Below are 17,883 nucleotides of genomic sequence, written 5' to 3' on the forward strand. Positions count from 1 at the left end.
TGGAATTCAAGCGACACAGATGAAATATTTGAAAAGAGTGACAACCTACATTAGACTATATAGATCAGCGATTCCCATCCTTTTTTCCGTCACGGCACATTAACTTTAATCCTCATTTAGCCACGACACACTTGATTTCAATATTGCGTTTCATTATGTTATACATACTGTTATATAGTGATGCAATATCTACATTTACTTGGCTTCAGCTTCTTCAACTAAATTACAGTAATGCAGTTTAAGATCACGATCATTTCTGACATCAATCAGTTCACTCTCTTCATCAGTACTAAGAGATGCAGTTTCATAAGCTGAATCATTAAACGGATTTCTCACCCAGTCCGTTGAAGATACAGCAAGAGATGGCAAATAATTGTTTGTCATTTGGAAAGATTAAAGTCAATGTGGCAATCTTTTGTGAGCTCAAACATATCCCATGTTTCTTGTGTTTCTATTTTAAATATCCACAAAGAAAGTTTTTGTTGGAATGAATTGATTTTGTCTGTAGAGGTGAGAATGTTCTCTCGCTTTCCTTGCATGGCTTTGTTCAAAACATACTTAAATATATCGGCTAGAAACGCCACCAAGAAAACTGGCATTCTGTGACTCTTCATAGATAAAAATACACATAGTTTACGTTCATCACACGTACTTTCCAAACAATGAGTCTTCGCATTAACAAGGAGATTATTTTCACTCGAACTCGTACAAAGTAATTCATTTTTCTTAATTACGAAACAATCCATTTCAACACAGAAAAACCATATTAGCAGAGACTACAACAAGAACTTCACTGGCACTGATGTAGTGACGTGACGTGGCATGAGTGACATTTGGCCAACGCTATGCAGCGCTATCGCTGACGTAGCGGAGACATATTGAACTACTAGAAGTGACTAATAGGAAGCTGTATTCTACACAGCTGAATACTGAATTACAAATATTACTATTATTTAATGAACAGTTGTAAGGCTACGTGCTGCTGTTGTTGTTGCAAAATTTTCGTGGCACACCTTTTTGATATAGAGGAAAGACAATTACAATGGCAGCGACACTTACAATAGCTGAATGAAGAATGACCTGTTAAAAGAATATAGAAAGCGAAAATTTAAAAAATAACAACAAGAGAGGTAGACCAAGAAACTCGAGAGATAAAGTTATTAAATGGAATATTGAATGAACTAAGACTAAACTGGGAAGAAGCTAGCTGAAAATAGGAACAAAAGAACTAGGTTTTCGGGTTGAACCGCGTTGGATTTTGAAAATTCTCGACGTTTTGGCTCCCACTTTCTATCCATTATATCCATTATCAAGAGAGGGGGGATAGGGTAGTTATTCGTTTATTGGCAACAAGTGATCCGATTCCGTAGTCTCAATCTGCCTATTCCACCTCTTTTCATGGTTGATTCCAAGGCCTCGATATGCCTTCTCCTTGAAATTTCACCGAGGAAATGGAAAGCTTAAACCAACAAATTGAAAAGAGAGGTAATATACTTGCCATTGAGACCGTGGATACTAAAACTATCACTCACTGCTGGTCTTGAGCTAACTGCTTGTTCCAACTTCTCATTTCCTCGTGAAAATTCCAAGAAGTAGACAGATCGACGTCTTGGAATTAATCAAAAGATGGTTGATTCTTTCCAATGTACGAATAACCACCCTGCCCTCTCTTGATAATGCCTTCAAAGTGGGAGCCGAAACGTCAAGAATTCTCAAAATTTCAACCTTGTACTCCGGTTATAAAACGAGTTCTTACTAGTAAAATAATGAACGCGTGTTATTGTGATCTTTTAGATGCGCTGGATGTAAAAATTCATGAAAAAAGACCTGATTTATATAAGAAAAATTAATTTTTTACTAAGATAACGCCCTCTTCGGCACAACTCGATAAACCATTCCGTGAATTGAAGTACGAGCTCTTGAAAATGTCCACCTCACTCACCATATTTGTATCCCTCATATTCAAGTTTGAAGATTGAAAACTGTTTTTCTAGAACCACGAAGCCTTCTTTATCTCATCGAAGGATGAACAATCATGTAAATAACTATGAAAGAGTTGTGCATTTGAATTCATTGTGATTGTATTATTTCTATTTCAAAAAGGACATTATGTGGAAATCACTCTTCAAATAGCAACAGTTGTATCCGTTCATTCATATTCAAAGGTTCATGTCTGGTGCTTATTCAAAATTCATGTAATAACTTACCGCATACGTTCAGTATTTACTACGTATATTTTTTGACACCTGAAATATGTACGTTTCTATTCAATTTATTCAAAAGCAAAGTACGAACGAATTTTTGAAGGACGATAAGTTCACTTCCACATCTGAATATGGGAAAACATATGATTTATAGACTGATCATTTGAGCAAAGCATTCATGGAATGAAAAACTCCATTTGCTACAGAAATGTTATTTGTATTAGATGGTAATTTATAGTAAATCGAATTATGCTTTTTTTGTGATAGAAACAGTTTTTTGTTATGATATATTCTGAAAATTTATGTTTCATTATGATTTTTATACTAATCAAATTAGAGAATAGATTTTCGAATATCAGAAAGTACAGGATTTTAGAAAAGGAAGGAAGGAAGATAAATTCAATCGTAACAATTACGGTGCTAAAATGGTGATGGAAAACAAGCAACAAACACAACTAGAAAAACTTGAAATTATAGTTCGTCGGGCAAATAAAAAAAGAAAATAAAAAGAATCACATTTGTACGAAAATGGAGAAGAACTAACGAGAACTGTGATTGCCCATGTAGGAGACCCCAGATTTGAACGACGGGGCTTAGCTTGAGCCAACGCTGGGAAACCCGGCCTTGGCAAACCAAAAAGGGCCGAAGCCGACCTAGGCCATCCTATAATCATCCAAGCCCAGCTGAACTCTGGGTAACCCGACCTAGGCTATCCTTTAGTCATCCAGGCTTGGCAGAACTCTGAATAACTATATAAAGTTTTGTTCTAATATCTTATCCATAATAGATATGTTGACATTAAAAGTAATAATTTTTTATGAAGAAAATTCTTTTATGCATATCTATTTTTAGAAGTTCCTTGGTTCATCTAAGCAACCAGGCCTGGTTCAGGGTTGCAAACCAAGCGAGGGACATTGTTATCATCCCAGAGTTCCATCAAGTCTGGGCAAATGATGGCTTCCAAGCTAGGGCCAGAGTTGTACATACTTGGCCCAAGCCTGGGCCTATACTGGGCCCATCGTAAAATCCTATAAGAGTGATGACCTTAACAAGGACAGAGGCTACAGAAATAGCCAAAAACAGAAGGAAATGGAGAGCCCTCGTCAACAAAATTGGTCGAAATATACAAACCGACGCACGAAGACAGACACGTGCCCTTTGAGCTACACGACGATGAGAGAATATCACTTAACGTTTCCTGAAGATTGTTAGAATCACGTAACCAATCTGAATTCAAAGTCAATTTGTTTTTAGTCGTAATTAAACAAGTTCACAAGTTGTAGATGACTTTGTCAAAGCTCGTCTCAAGAAATAATATATCTTACCATAATTATTCTATCGCAACCTCATAATTCATCATTTTGCATCTATTAATAATTTGCTGTTGAATATAATTCATTATATTGTGATTCATCTGCTCCTTTTATATCATCACTTAATTACTAGACTAATACGAGGGTTCTCTGAAAAGTTTTCGACTTCAACCTAAAGATGAAAGCACTTATTTCAAATTTGAAAGATTAGATTATGTTTGACAATCGTATATGTGAGTCGTTGTATATATTTTCATGAAAACGGGAAAAATTTAGTATCGAGCTGTCACTGAATATTTGTTTTTGAAAAGCAGTACGCCAAAGCAAATTAAAACGAAGTGATACATTGTATGTGCAGATCATTTACGACCGTAAAATTTGAGCAAACTACATTAAAACGTTGTCTCCATATTAGAAAGATAGAAGAGGCAAATAATGCATTTGCATATAAATACTGAATAAAAACTGAAGAACTGTGTATGAGTAGACTATTTTAGTCCAGTCATCTTAGGCCAAATTAGGGGAATATCCCGGAAAATCGACACACCCAGTATATTACCACGTAAAAACTTGTATTTTGGCATCATAAAACTATTCTCATACAATTGGATGGTCGGAAATTTTGAAGTCAGGTCGTAAAAATCGATTCTTTTTACATTTTTAACAAATATCTCGTATTCTATTGGTTCTACGTTATTTGTATTCATTATCAATATTGTAGAGAATTCAATTCTCTATAACTTTTATTCATAACATTTTTTCATACCTTGAACTATTTTCGAGATAGGGGGCATAGAGCTCGCGGTCAGAGAATTATCTGATGTCAACTGGTAGTCTCGATCAAAAACTCGTAACACTAAGGTTATAATTCATTGCTATATATATAATTATCATTTTTTATGTTTTTCTAATTCAAATTTAATCTTTCTATCTTATAATTTATAAAATTTATTAATTCATAATCTCTCGGTAATTGAAAAATTACTAAGGGACATACTTTATTACATTTTAGTTATATTCTCATTTATATTAATAGCACTTAGTCTTTATCAAAATATTTTGACTTAAAGAAAAGTCGAAACGTCAATTTTTATATATCTTTCTAAAACTAATTTTGAAACAGAAGAGACCAAGAATGAAGAACATTTATAGATACATAGACAAATTTAACTGCAAAAATTGCACGTTCAATATTAATATTGTTAATAACTCACTTCACGCACTAACTACTAAAGAAAATTACCACTAAATAGAAAAAATATTGTATGCAATTCGTGTGTAAAGGCTTTTACTAATTGACACGATTATCACTTAAATAACTATTATGTGTAAACTAAGTAGATGCAACCTAGGGGTCTAAACTTCAGTTACTAATTCGATTTTCATCACAAAATAATGAGACATTTAAATTTAATCAATAACGAAATGATATTTAAGAGTAGTCTATACCCCCAACTAAAGTCAAGTGCCAAATGAATTATAAAAAGAAATGATTACTCAGAAAATGAATAAATTAAAAAAATATGGAGTTTATAAAGTTTATAAAGACTTGCTTTAATGGAAAATAGTTATCAATTCACATTGGTGTTGAGGAATTTAAATTCTTCCATCGTCAGCAGAGTCAAGAAATATGAAAAATTCATTTTCGTACAAAATGGCGTTTAATATAATCCAGAAAGATTGAGAATTGAATTTTCCAAACAGGCAATGTTAGTCAAAAGTCGTAGGCTTGACAATACTACTGAACTAAGAATCTAAGATGGAAAATGTCTATAGGCTAACCGAATGATTGTACTGCAAACTCTTTCTCTTCATGTTTTTTGTGTGTTTTTTTTTTCTGTACTGTGACTAATTTCTCTACTTTTGATTGAGTTTTTTTGATATTTAATTTTTCTGAATAGTTATTATTTTGTTACAGATCTCAACGAAAAGCTGCAACAACAACAAACCGCCTTGTGGGAGCTGATTAAAACAGAAGTTGCCTACATAAAAACTTTAAAAGTAGTTACAGATGTAAGTATTTCCGATTAATGATAGAAATTTTCCTATTTGGGTGTGTTACTTTTTTTTCATATATGCTTTTCACTGCTACGCGTCTAGTTCAAGAAAGCTTCTTCCAATGAACAAGTTTATTAGTAAGGTGGGTTCTCCCGAGTTTTTCTTGTTGTTAAGTTATTGTCTCTTGTTATTTCCACTAGTCGATCTTCATATATTTAGGATAAACAATTATTACGACTTGTTTTTCACATGAGTTCGTGCAGTTTTATTTATTGATCCTACCGTTACAAGCTTTTGCTTTATATCGACGCGTTGAAGCCAAAACTGCGTCAGTTCTATTTTGAAAATTTTGAAAATTTGGGTAAAAAGTGTTTTCACACTATTATTTGTTTGTCCAACGACTTCAGGTGTTTGTTGAGACGTCAGTGCCCCTTTAGAACTCCTGTTGGTATTCGTAGATTGTCTAGGCTGTCCCAATAATTCGTTTTACTCCTATCTACCTTCTTTTCAGTGCTTTTTCTGTAGCTGATGCCATAGAAGGGTTCGAGTACAATAAAGGACGTGTCGACTCCCGCTTTCCAGGAAATCTCGATTCTTTGTCAGCACATCGCTGAAAAATCGGGTCCTCACTGGTGTTCAGGTCCAACAAGATCTCATAGGAACACGAGGAGGGGCTGTGAATGGCTAGACAGTCAGGAGAAGACTTGAGGCGACTGGCCCCAGTTCACCGAGTTTACGATTTTCCAGGGAACTGACGCCAGTGGGTTAGTTTTCTTTATCGAAAGGTTAACGTATCTTATCAACTTACATGGAGAATATATTAAAAAACTCGAAGGAAGGAAGGACGGAAGAACATCGTGGGAAATGGTTTGTTGAATGTATTGAAAATTGAGGTTTTTGAAAAGTTTTTTTAAAAACAATTATTACTTAGCATTGATCTCAAAAACTCGAGTTTTTTTGTAAATTCCGAAATGTGGAAAGTTCATTTGGATATTTTTATGTCATCTAATTTACATCACAATGGTATTAACGTGAAATGAACACATTGTAGTATTCTAGGGTTAAAGTAGTGATCAAAAACTTCCTTTCCTTGCCAGCAGAAAAAAGTTATGAGCTCATACCACTTAGAGGTGGTATGGAGAGATGGAAAATGGATTCTTTGAGTTATATGTTTGAGGTGTCAATTACTACAACTATGCAGAATTTCAGCTTTTTTCTCGCGATGTTACGTGAGAGTGATTTTTGGTCTCTAGCGACTATATTAAATTCATAAATACGCCAAAGTTCAATCCGTGAAATTCATCTTTTTCCCAAAGTTTGTATTAATGAGTTTTATAATTTTTTTCACTATATATTCATAAGAATATAAGAAAATGTGTTTCTATAATTCATGCCACATCTTCTGGATGAGTTATTAAATATATAAAAGAATTAATCAGATACACTGACATAATTCAATACATTTTTCTGGTAAATATTCACAGATATACGAGGATGGTCCCAGAAGTATCTGGACCAACAAAGAAAACCAAAAAAATTTGGAAAAAAGTATATTTATTTTTCACAGTAAACTGCTTTTAGCTCTATACGGTTTTCTCAGCGATATTTAATAAGTTCAATAGCCTTTTTATAATAAGAGTCCCCAAAATAGCCATTAACTGCCGACATTACCTCTTCATTTTTCAAAAATCTTTAATCACAAACATTTTTGCAAGTCAGAGAACAGAAAATAATCCGAGAGAGTTGAATATGGTGAATAGGGTGGATGAGGTAGCATTTCAAATATTAATTCGTTAATTTTGGCCATTGCAATAACGGATTTGAGAGCTGATGCATTGTCTTAATGAAACAACACTTTCTTCTTAGCCAAATGCGACCGTTTTTGCTTTATTTATTCATTCAAACGTTACAATAAGTTAGCATAATACTGATCATTGATGTTTTTCCTTCTTCAAGATAGTCAATGGAAATTATCCTACTATCCCAAAAAACCGACGCCAAGACCTTGCCTGCAGATGGAACAATCTTTGCCTCCTTGGAATCTTGTGCACAGCTTATTCATGTCTAAATTTTCAGTTAATATACGGTGTACCACACTTTTTGAAATGCCTATTATGTCTGTTAGCTCGCGCACTTTTAGTCAACAATCTTCCTGTACAAATTCATTGAAAACGTTCTCTATTGATGGCTGCCAAACAATTACTAAACAACGTGGAGTCTTTAAACTTGGAACGTATGCTGTTAAAAATTGTGTATTTTCTAATTCAAAGGTATTTTGAGGTACTTCTGAGACCATAATCGTCCACTTTAACATATTTTCAGTGTATTCACGCCTTTGCGCGGTTTCTAAAGGCTTAATTATTTTTACATAGTATTATCAATAACAGAAAAAAATTTTGCAGACCAGTGGAGTTGTGCATATTCCGTACTTGTCCCAATAGAATAAGTTAAACCCTTAATTCCATCCAAATTTTTCTAATTTAAGTTCCTATCTTTTCCATAAATATTTCTTAACGATATTTGTACATACTTTTTGCAATATTCTCGCAATTCCTATCAATCAAAGACTCTTCAATTCATTTGATTTATTTCGCTGAAATCAGCTAAATTTATGTTACGTTGAAGTAGTTGAAGAGTTGTTGATTACGAAAATATAATCAATTTTCTAAATTCCACATTGATAAATTGTATTTTTGTTCCTGTTCCAGCTCTTTTTAGCTTGTTTAAAAGATCTTCAATCGAAAAATCTGTTAAAGGAAATCGACACCGACAAACTCTTCTCGAACATCACCGAAATACTGGACGCCAACGTGGTTTTTTGGCGTAACACTTTATTTCCTTTAGTTCGAGACATGCGGAAATACAAAAGACCCTCTTGCATAGAAAATATGCTGGAGGGTTTTCATAGTATACAAGATATTTTTCAACCGTATTACAAATATTGTGCCGAACAATCCCGATGTCAACATTATTGCAGGGAAAATCTTGACAGCGAAGTGTTTACTGCCTACTTAACTTGGTGTGAGAGCCAGAAGGAATGCAATAGGTAAGATATATACCTTTACATTGAAACACAAATATTCCCTTTTTATTTGAATTTCTTCTATATGTACAGTAATATAATCAAAATAGTATATAAAATGTTTAAAAAGTAATGTAAAGAAGGCAGTTTGACAAAAAGAGACTTTGTAGAGGCCCCAACACTTTCGCTACAAGATGCGACGAAAACTTAAAGAGGAGTCAAAAAATTGTTACAATTTGTAGAGAGAAGCTTGTAAAAACTAGAAAACAAACGAAAAAAATACATATACATACATAGATAAAGATACAAATAAAATAAAATTTCAATATACAGAAGAAAACCACAATGAGTAACAAAATTATAGGTAATTGTAATAGGTAACAATAAGTATATAAGTCCATAGTAAAACCAGTATGCATGATGTCCGGAATTAAATATAATTATTAGAAGAGAAGTCGTTAAAAAAGTAGAAGGCACTTTCCAGTAAATATGTTCTCAAATTAATGCGGAATGAGAGAAAAATTAAATCGATTTAATTTCAATTGGCAAGTGATTGTGCATTTTTTTGCATTGTAGAATATTGAGCCCCTAACCCTTTTTTCCAATTTTGAACCATATCTTCCAATAAGGTATCAAATATGATATCTTGTCCGTTTATGGGGCACTGAGATTTATAGTTATTTAGCTAAAAATTTATAGAATTCAACTGAAATCTCATGTTTTGTTTCTTTTTTTATATTCAGGTAGTCTTTAATTTTTTTTGTTCAAATTACCATACAAAGAATACATATGCTCTTTGTCGGCTCAAAATAAATATGAATAATTTTTGCGAAAGCAATTAAATTTAGATAGTAATTGGCGATTCAATCATATCAGTTATATAGTTATATGAGAGAAAAAAATTAAGACAACTCATCTTAGCCCCAAATAATTTTATCAATTTAGTTATCAAAAGCGTATGATTTTTATTTAAAAAAAGTCATGTTAACTTTTACCGTAAACTTGTAAAGTATCACAAAATGCATTTTCTAAAACAGAAAATCAGTTATGATTTTTCCTTTCCATAATTGAATTCAATACAGTAACCTTACTAAGTATTTGAAATTGGACACTCTTTGAATCTTTTGTCCGTTTATCTGCTGTGTGTCATGGTACAGTAAGCGACTAAGTACCATATACGAGGATATATTGAAAAATTTTTAGCCTACTATAGAACCAAACAAATGTTTCTTCTTGCTCTGCAAACCAGACCTCCACAGCTCCTCGTTGGTAGAAAATTTACAAACTTTTAAACTTTATTTCAGTTGAGGAAAGAGATGATAGTCGGACGGAGTCAAATCTGGTGAATCAGAGGGGTGTTCTAGTAAACCAAACCCTAAATCACGAATTTTTTGCATGGTAACATGAGATTTGTGTACAGGGGCGTTGTCCACTAAAAAAAAAACACCTTTGGGTAGCTTTTCGCATATTTTCTCTTCAATTTTTTACCCTTATCCAAAAAATCAATGATGATCGAACGCGATGCTTCTACCCTTGCACACTTTTGGTCAACATTGAAATATTTGGGGATCCATTTTGCAGCAATTTTTCTCATGTCCAAATTGACGTGAACTAAATGATGAACGCGTTCGCATGAAATAATCAGTGTTTCAAGTATCCGTTTTAGCTCAATTCGACGGTCTGATAAAATCATGTCATGAACTGCATCGATATTTTCGGAGATTGACACAGAAACTGGCCGCCTTCCCGATCGGTCATCATCTTCAATGGAAAATTGACCTCTTTTGAAGCTTGCATTCCAATTTTTCACGGTCGCATGCGAAGGACATTGATTCCCAAGAGTATCTTCGTAAATCTGCTCACCTCTTAACCATGTTAAATACAGGTACTTTATAATGGCTCGATACTCCAATTTCTTGATTTTCACAATTTCGGTGGACATCTTTTTTCTCTTAATTTATTGCGTAGCTCTGGTTCACTTTTTTACGTCAAACTTTAAGTCAATGTTTTGATCCATCTTCTATAAGCTTTACCATCTCTTTAAGAATGTTGTCAGGTCCAACATATTTCTTGTTATCTATTAGCTTCTGATTTTAGTGTTTCTGGTCCTTCGTCTTCATCAATTGCCATTTCTTCTTCTGATCTAGATTCATTATGAAGTTCTTTGATATACACATGCCAAGTTGTTCGAATTTCTTCTTCATCTATGATTATTTTTCCTTTTGAATTCCTTGAGGTATGAGGAGTCTTCTTGTGGTATTTCTAATTTTTTTGAACATATTGAACGTGTCGTGTTTGTCTTGTAACTCTTCCATTTAGATGCATTTATCTTTCAATGGACTAGTTGCAGTTAATGACGGTCCCGGAAGCATCATTCCAAGTGACGAATCACTTTAAGAATAATGTTTACGTAACTTTTTGGATTTATCTTCTAGTTCGCATTGTAACCGCTAGAATTTTAACCCTTATGGCAGGTCGCTAATTATTTGTAGTGAATTATTTATTGTTCAATATGAGTTGAACTTGTCTTGTTCGATTTATTGTAATACAAAAGGACCATGCCTCCTATTTATTATAGTGTCATTAAAAATTAAGTATTACATAATTAAAACATGTTTCTTTTGTCAAACTTTAGTTGAAAATATAATTGAATTTATTCTGATCTTTCCACTGCATGAATGAATTCGTTTCTAAAACTGATGACTAACCTTACATCGTCTGAATAAAATATTCCAACTAGTATTTGAAGGATTAAGCAAACAGAAAATGGAACGTGCCTGAGATAGAAGCTCTTGTATCATAGAGACGGAACTAAAATCTAATATGAAGAAGCTTAATCCACTAACAAACATCTATATCCTACATAATACAGTGGAACTTCATCATAGTATGCGAAAGTTGAAAGATATACCGGATCTAACTGTGTTCAGAGTTGCATTAATTTCTTAATTTAAATTTAGGAATGTAGTTCGGAAAAAAATTATATATAAAAAAATGTATGAAAAATGACGCAGCATACAGGGCAGTACTATCCAATACGTCAACCGTAAATGTTTTTAAAGTACTCATAAAGCTGAAATTGAACAATTCTATTCCACTTTCAACAATGATCCTGAATAATATCTCATTGTTTATGTCGAAGAAATATTGATCAATCACTTCAGGGAAAACTGTTTTATTGATATACATTATTTATTCTACGAGTACATCGTATTTGCTCCAACACATTTATTTATACATGAAACTCTAATTTCCAGATTGAGACTTATGGATATACTAGTACAACCGATGCAACGATTGACAAAGTATGGCCTTTTATTAAAAGCGATTCTAAAGAATACCGATGAAGATGTGGAGAGAGAAAATTTACAAACAATGGTAAGTACTAAATCTAAGAAACTAGTAGAATCAACTAGTGTTGTTTCTTATATTATTTCACCGAAGAAGTTTTCACTACTCAGATTTTGTTCTTTCAGCAGTTGATGGGTGCTATCTAACAGTACCATATTCATTACGGGTAGATTCTCACCTTTATTTAGATTCCTGAATTCTCATTGGTCCATATCATGTTATATTATTATCAATATTACGAAAAAGATTTCAGTAATCCAATTTTTACTTGTATTCTAGATTAAAATGGTGGATGATTTTGTGAACAACGTCAATTTGAGTCTGAAGCATCGACAAGATAAGGAAAGATTGAAAGGTATCATAGCAAGAATCGAAAGTTACGATATAGTGGTAAGTATGATAAATGATTGTCTAGAAAATATGATTTTTTGCTCCATCCTTGTATATACGGAGGATTTTTATTTCACCTTGTAATTTCTTGTATATAAAGACTTAAAACTTAATAAAAATATGAAAACACAAAAATTGATTTTACATTGAAAGTATTTCTAGCAAAAATTTTTCTATTTCACCCCTCAGCTAGCAGTTCAGTGTAAATACAAAGATATGTCTTGTGTGGGATCTTTGAGAAGCTCGTAATCTCATCATACCCATATTATTTCGAAGGGTGAATTGATATGTCCTCTACTCACTACATGGCAGGATTCCAGGTGATGTTAAAATTCATTCACACCGGTACATTCCGTTCTGTAGAACTGAATATTAGCCTATTTGGGAACAGAAGAATGCTACCAATTTAAGTGATATGCTATCCAGGAGCTCTTAGAAGACGACTATAACAGTTGTATGCAATTTCGTCAAGAAATAATAGAGAAATGGGTTTTCATTTTTCGCATAAAACTACTTTTCCTTTGAATGGTCATTTCTGAATTCAGTAAATTCTACACTGTATATGTAAAGCCAATACGCTGCGATCAGAACAACAGGATAATCGATGTTTTTGACGAACACCCTGTAGCGAAATGCTACTAGGAAATATTAAGATTTGAATTAGTACCTAGTAGCTGTTACGCTTTCTAGCGAGGTAGATCCAGATATCCCCAGTGAATTACGAGACATATTTTATAAGTAAGTACCGTTTTGGAATTAAAAAAAGAAGTGCAAACATATCGCAATAATTTTATTTTTAAATGAAAGCCTGTACCTTAATCTACTTTTCTACATAATTTCCGTGAATATTGAGGCACTTGTCATAACGTGGCACCAGTTTTTGAATACCCTCCTCATAAAATTCTGCCGCCTGACTTGTTAACCACTGTATCACAACTGTTTTGACTTGGTTATCGTCTTGAAGACGCTGACCGCCCAGGTGTTTCTTCAAGTGCAGGAACAAATGGTAGTCGCTGGGCGCCAGATCAGGGCTGTAGGGAGGATGATCTAGAGTTTCCCATTGAAAAGATTTGATGAGATCTTTGGTCCGATTAGCCACATGTGGACGGGCATTGTCATGCAGCAAAACGATACCCTTACTAAACTTGTCACGTCTTTGTTCTGGATTGCACGACGCTGATTGTTCAATGTCTCACAATAAGACGCTTCATTGATTGTCTCATTACGAGGCCGAAACTCCACTAGCAATACTCCTTTTCTGTCCCAAAAAACTGTGCACATGATTTTCTTTTCCGTGCAGACATTGTTTGCTTAAACTTTTTTGGGTGATGATGAATGTCGCCATTTCATGGATTATTGTTTCGATTCTGGTGTGACGTATGCCACCCATGTTTCGTCACCAGTAACAATTTGGTCTAAAAAATCTTCACCTTCATTGTGGTACCGTCAAGGAAAGTCAATACACTGCCCAAACGTTGGGTTTTGTGCAAATCCGTCAACATTTTTGGAACCCAACGTGAGCACAATTTCCGGTATTTCAAGTTCTCGGACACAATGCGGTACAAAACACTACGAGAATATTGAGGAAAGTAGTCACACAATGATGAAATTGTAAAGCGTTTGTTTTCTCTCACCTTTTCGTCCACTTTCTGCCCAAAATCTTCATTAACTATCGAAGGACGCCCACTCCGTTCTTCATCAGGCACATTTGTGCGGCCATCTTTAAATGCTCCCACCCATTTCCTTATCATTCCATCACTCATAATGTTTTGCCCCTAAACTTCACAGATCTCACGATGAATATCGATCGGTTTTACGCCTTTAGCACTAAGAAATCGTATAACAGCCCGTACTTCACAATCGGCGGGACTCACGATTGTCAGAGGCATCTTAAACACTCAGTAAACAACGTATACAATGAAGAATTAGACTGTAATGGCGTCAGTGCTTATACAAGAGATCTAAGCAACCAGCGGGCATGTGCGGAACGCTGGCCTTGGGGTTGCGGCGGCGAAATCGCAAAACTGTACTTACTCAAAAAATATGCTTCGTACTATCACAGATCGGCGCTTCCGCTCATTTAGATAAATTGTCCGATAATATTGATGAAATATTTGTATGGCAATAGATTGAAAGAAATGACACAAATGCATGGCTATCAATATCCACAAACTCAACACAATTCGCCCCAATTTCTTTTTTTTTATCAATAGCTTCAAATTGAGAAACGAAACTTCGAGTAGATTCAAAGATTCAAATAGAAATTGTGGGATTGTGGCAATGAAACAGTAAAGTGTACTCTTTTTAATACGTATTTTGAGCAAATTTCTATCGATTCCTACTCATTATTCCAATTTTAGTTTCCAAGTTGATTCACAATAAGTTGACAGCAAATCGACTTTAATGATAAATGTCAATTTTTTTGAAATTAATTAATTTCAAAAATAAATTTTCATACTTTAACAAGATTTTGGCTAACTCTTTGATGAGCAGATTTAACGTCAGTATCAATAACTGCTTGAAATACTTTTGATCGTATATCGTAGCTTCGCGATATTCCCAGAGTCGATTCATAAAATTGATGAGCAAATTCGTGAGTTTAGACACATTGGGTAAATAAAAAAAAGTAACAGTAACATTAATAAACAAAACAAAAATTTTTTTGGTAACACAAAAATGAATAGCATATTGTGATAAATTGGACCTATACAAATACGAAAATATTATAAAAATTAAATTGTAACACGTAAGGTTTTTAAGTTACATTGTATGATTTAATATTTATTAAAAAAATAATTCCACGTTTTTTAAGTCCTATAAATATTGACAATATTTATAGTTTACATCTATTAAAAACAAAAACTTTAAAGAAAATCACTTTAAATATCAATTAGTTCTACTTTTTCCTTTCATGAGAAGTTGCACTTTCTCTCTTTTTAAAAACCAACAGTAATCACCCATCATGGCCGAATCCCATCGTCCTTGATATCGAATTTCCATTGTTCTAATATCTTGGTGGAACATTTCACCCTGCTCATCATTGACAGCTCCCAAATTTTCAGGAAAAATGTCAGATGGAATGGAGAAAATGAATTTTCAATGACATTCGAGCACCAAGGGATTTGTTGGCGTCTAGAAGTTCATCAACTAACTGTTGATAGTTTGGATCCGTATTGTTATCCAAAAATCCCCTCACTACACTAACAAATGCCTTCCATGCTCTAAGTTCCTGTATAGTGAGCTTTTTCGCAAAATTGTCTTCGTCCAGCAATTTTCTTATTTGTGGCCCAATAAAAATACCTTCCTTTAATTTGGCATCACTCGAATGGGGAAATATTTCTCTAAGGTATTTAAATCCTTCACCCTCTTTATCCATAGCCTTTACAAAGTTTTTTATCAATCCAAGTTTAATGTGAAAGGGGGGCAAAAGGACATATTTGGGATCTACAAGGGGTATAAACTTAACATTTTGTGATGCCGGTTGAAAGTTACTTCTTGCTTGCCAATTTTTCGTAAATCCTCCCTGAAGTTCCATTAAAATTCAAATCACCCCATAAACTATGCTTATACTTGTAGTTTATTTTGTTTAAAAGCAAGCGAATATTTTCATAAGTTTCTTCCATCTTCACAGAATTAGCAACTGGTATAGATGGTTTTAAATTTCCATTGTGTAATAATTCTACTTTTAAACTTTATTTAGAGAAGTCAATAAATAGGCGCCACTCACTGGGATTATGCTCTATATCAGGTTCTTTCATTAGACCATCAATATCCGTACACGCACACAAAGAATTTTCCATACTGAAGTATGCAGAAAATGTAGCATTTCTTTTTCTAAAGGTCGTAAATTTTGTTTCTTTACAACCCCAAATCACTTGCTAAATCATTCAACTCACTTTGAAAAATCAAATGTGACTCGCCGGAACTGGTACTTGGAGTAAAAATAGGGCCCGTGCATTTTTCTTCGGAGCTTCCTGATGATACGTTGTCTTTAGTATCTTCTAAAACAATATTTTGCGGATCTAAAGGCGCAATCGGTACCGGTAAATCTTCGTTATGGAATACAGGTCGTATAGCAGACGGCTAATTTGGATACTCAATCTTGTGCTTTCCTTTCTTAGAATAACCTTCAGTCTGTGTTAGACAAAAATAGCAGTCATCGAAATGGTTAGTACGTTCCCGCTACACCATTAGAATTGCAAAAGGCATGCTTTTTTTCTTCCCAATCATCCACTGCACCAAATACCAAAATATTTGAAATAGACTTTTTTCACATTTTCATAATGTGATTTCACCATAAATTCCCACAAATATAGCAAAATTTGTCAGGAGAAGTTTCGCAGCTGTGGCGCGTTTGACTCTACATTTTCTTCTTTATAATCACTTTTTGCACTATGAAACTCAACAGAATACTAATTGGTACTGTTATTTTTATGTTTATCATTCTGAATAATACAGTTCAGGTATTTTTTCGACCATAAAATTTACGGATATTTCCCATATGATTAACATGGGGAAGCTTGTTTTTTTTGATAGAGTATTTTATAACTTTTTAATGGTTCATCAAAAAGGCTAGACTATATCATTCTCTTGTATAACAATGAACGTTCTACAAATAAGTTCTTCAAATTTTTCAATAAACTGATGCGCTTCGAAGTTATTCGACTTTAAAATATAACATAATATTTTCTCATTTTTACCAATTTTTTGACGAAATTATCAAGTTTATCAAGAATTTTGTCAAATTTTTTGTATTCTGAATTTTTTATGGTTTCTGATACTTATCTTAATTTTTCAATAAACTAAAATTGTTTTTTCAAAAATTTTTTTTATTTATTTCTTGCAAAATTAGATAAATAAATATAATGAATAAATTTTTTCATTATTTCCAACAATATTTTCGATTTATTTAAAAAAAAAATAGTCGATTCATTTAAATCAATCCACTGTATATCACTCGCCAATTGTTAGGATATATCGGATTGTCTTAACAGTATTGTCTGTTCATCAGGCTGAAAATGTAACAAAAAGAAACTCAACTAATTCAATAAAGCAATTTTGGGATATGTTGTTAAATACATGGGTATATTATCAACTTCAACACAGCAAAAGCAAGAGTAATATCATTTACGAAAATTTCCATTTAAAAGGGAAAGAAACATAATCAAGTCTCTATTCGCTATTATTTTGATTCAATTATATGTCGAATTAGTTCTCGGTGTTATGAACATTCCTTCAGTCATCTTGAAAATGATATTACATGGAAAATCAATCGATTTATATTCTCCATTGAATATCAACTGGGGAATCGATTTCACATTAGATGAGGATACTTATCTTAATGTAATTATCTTATATTGATTGTTTTAGAGACATCATATTATAATCATCGGAATAATTGATACTTATCTACCTATTCACAATTTATAATCAGTTATTTTGTTGGGTCGAAACCAGCTGAAAAGAAATAGGCACCTGCACTTTATCTAATTCCATTTCATCTCAACTATAATTCATAATCAAAAACCGTAGAGTAAACTTGGTTTATACTGTCCAGAGTACAATGGAAAATATTATCAAGCAAAGCAAAAATATTGAAAAAGGT

The 17,883-nt window shown here is 33.3% G+C and overlaps 1 protein-coding gene across 4 annotated transcripts in view; it reads left to right on the forward strand.

The window, feature by feature from the left end:
• LOC130452813 (pleckstrin homology domain-containing family G member 5) overlaps positions 1–17,883 on the forward strand; it is a 363,306-nt gene that overhangs the window by 277,758 nt on the left and 67,665 nt on the right. For all 4 annotated transcript variants that reach the window (XM_056792270.1, XM_056792271.1, XM_056792272.1 and 1 more), the window contains 4 exons: positions 5,436–5,530; positions 8,224–8,561; positions 11,795–11,915; positions 12,168–12,278. In XM_056792270.1, the coding sequence (XP_056648248.1) occupies positions 5,436–5,530; positions 8,224–8,561; positions 11,795–11,915; positions 12,168–12,278 (665 nt within the window). The remainder of the gene's footprint in view (positions 1–5,435; positions 5,531–8,223; positions 8,562–11,794; positions 11,916–12,167; positions 12,279–17,883) is intronic.

This window comes from Diorhabda sublineata, chromosome 2 (assembly GCF_026230105.1).
Source record: "Diorhabda sublineata isolate icDioSubl1.1 chromosome 2, icDioSubl1.1, whole genome shotgun sequence".
NCBI classification, from domain to species: Eukaryota; Metazoa; Arthropoda; class Insecta; order Coleoptera; family Chrysomelidae; genus Diorhabda; species Diorhabda sublineata.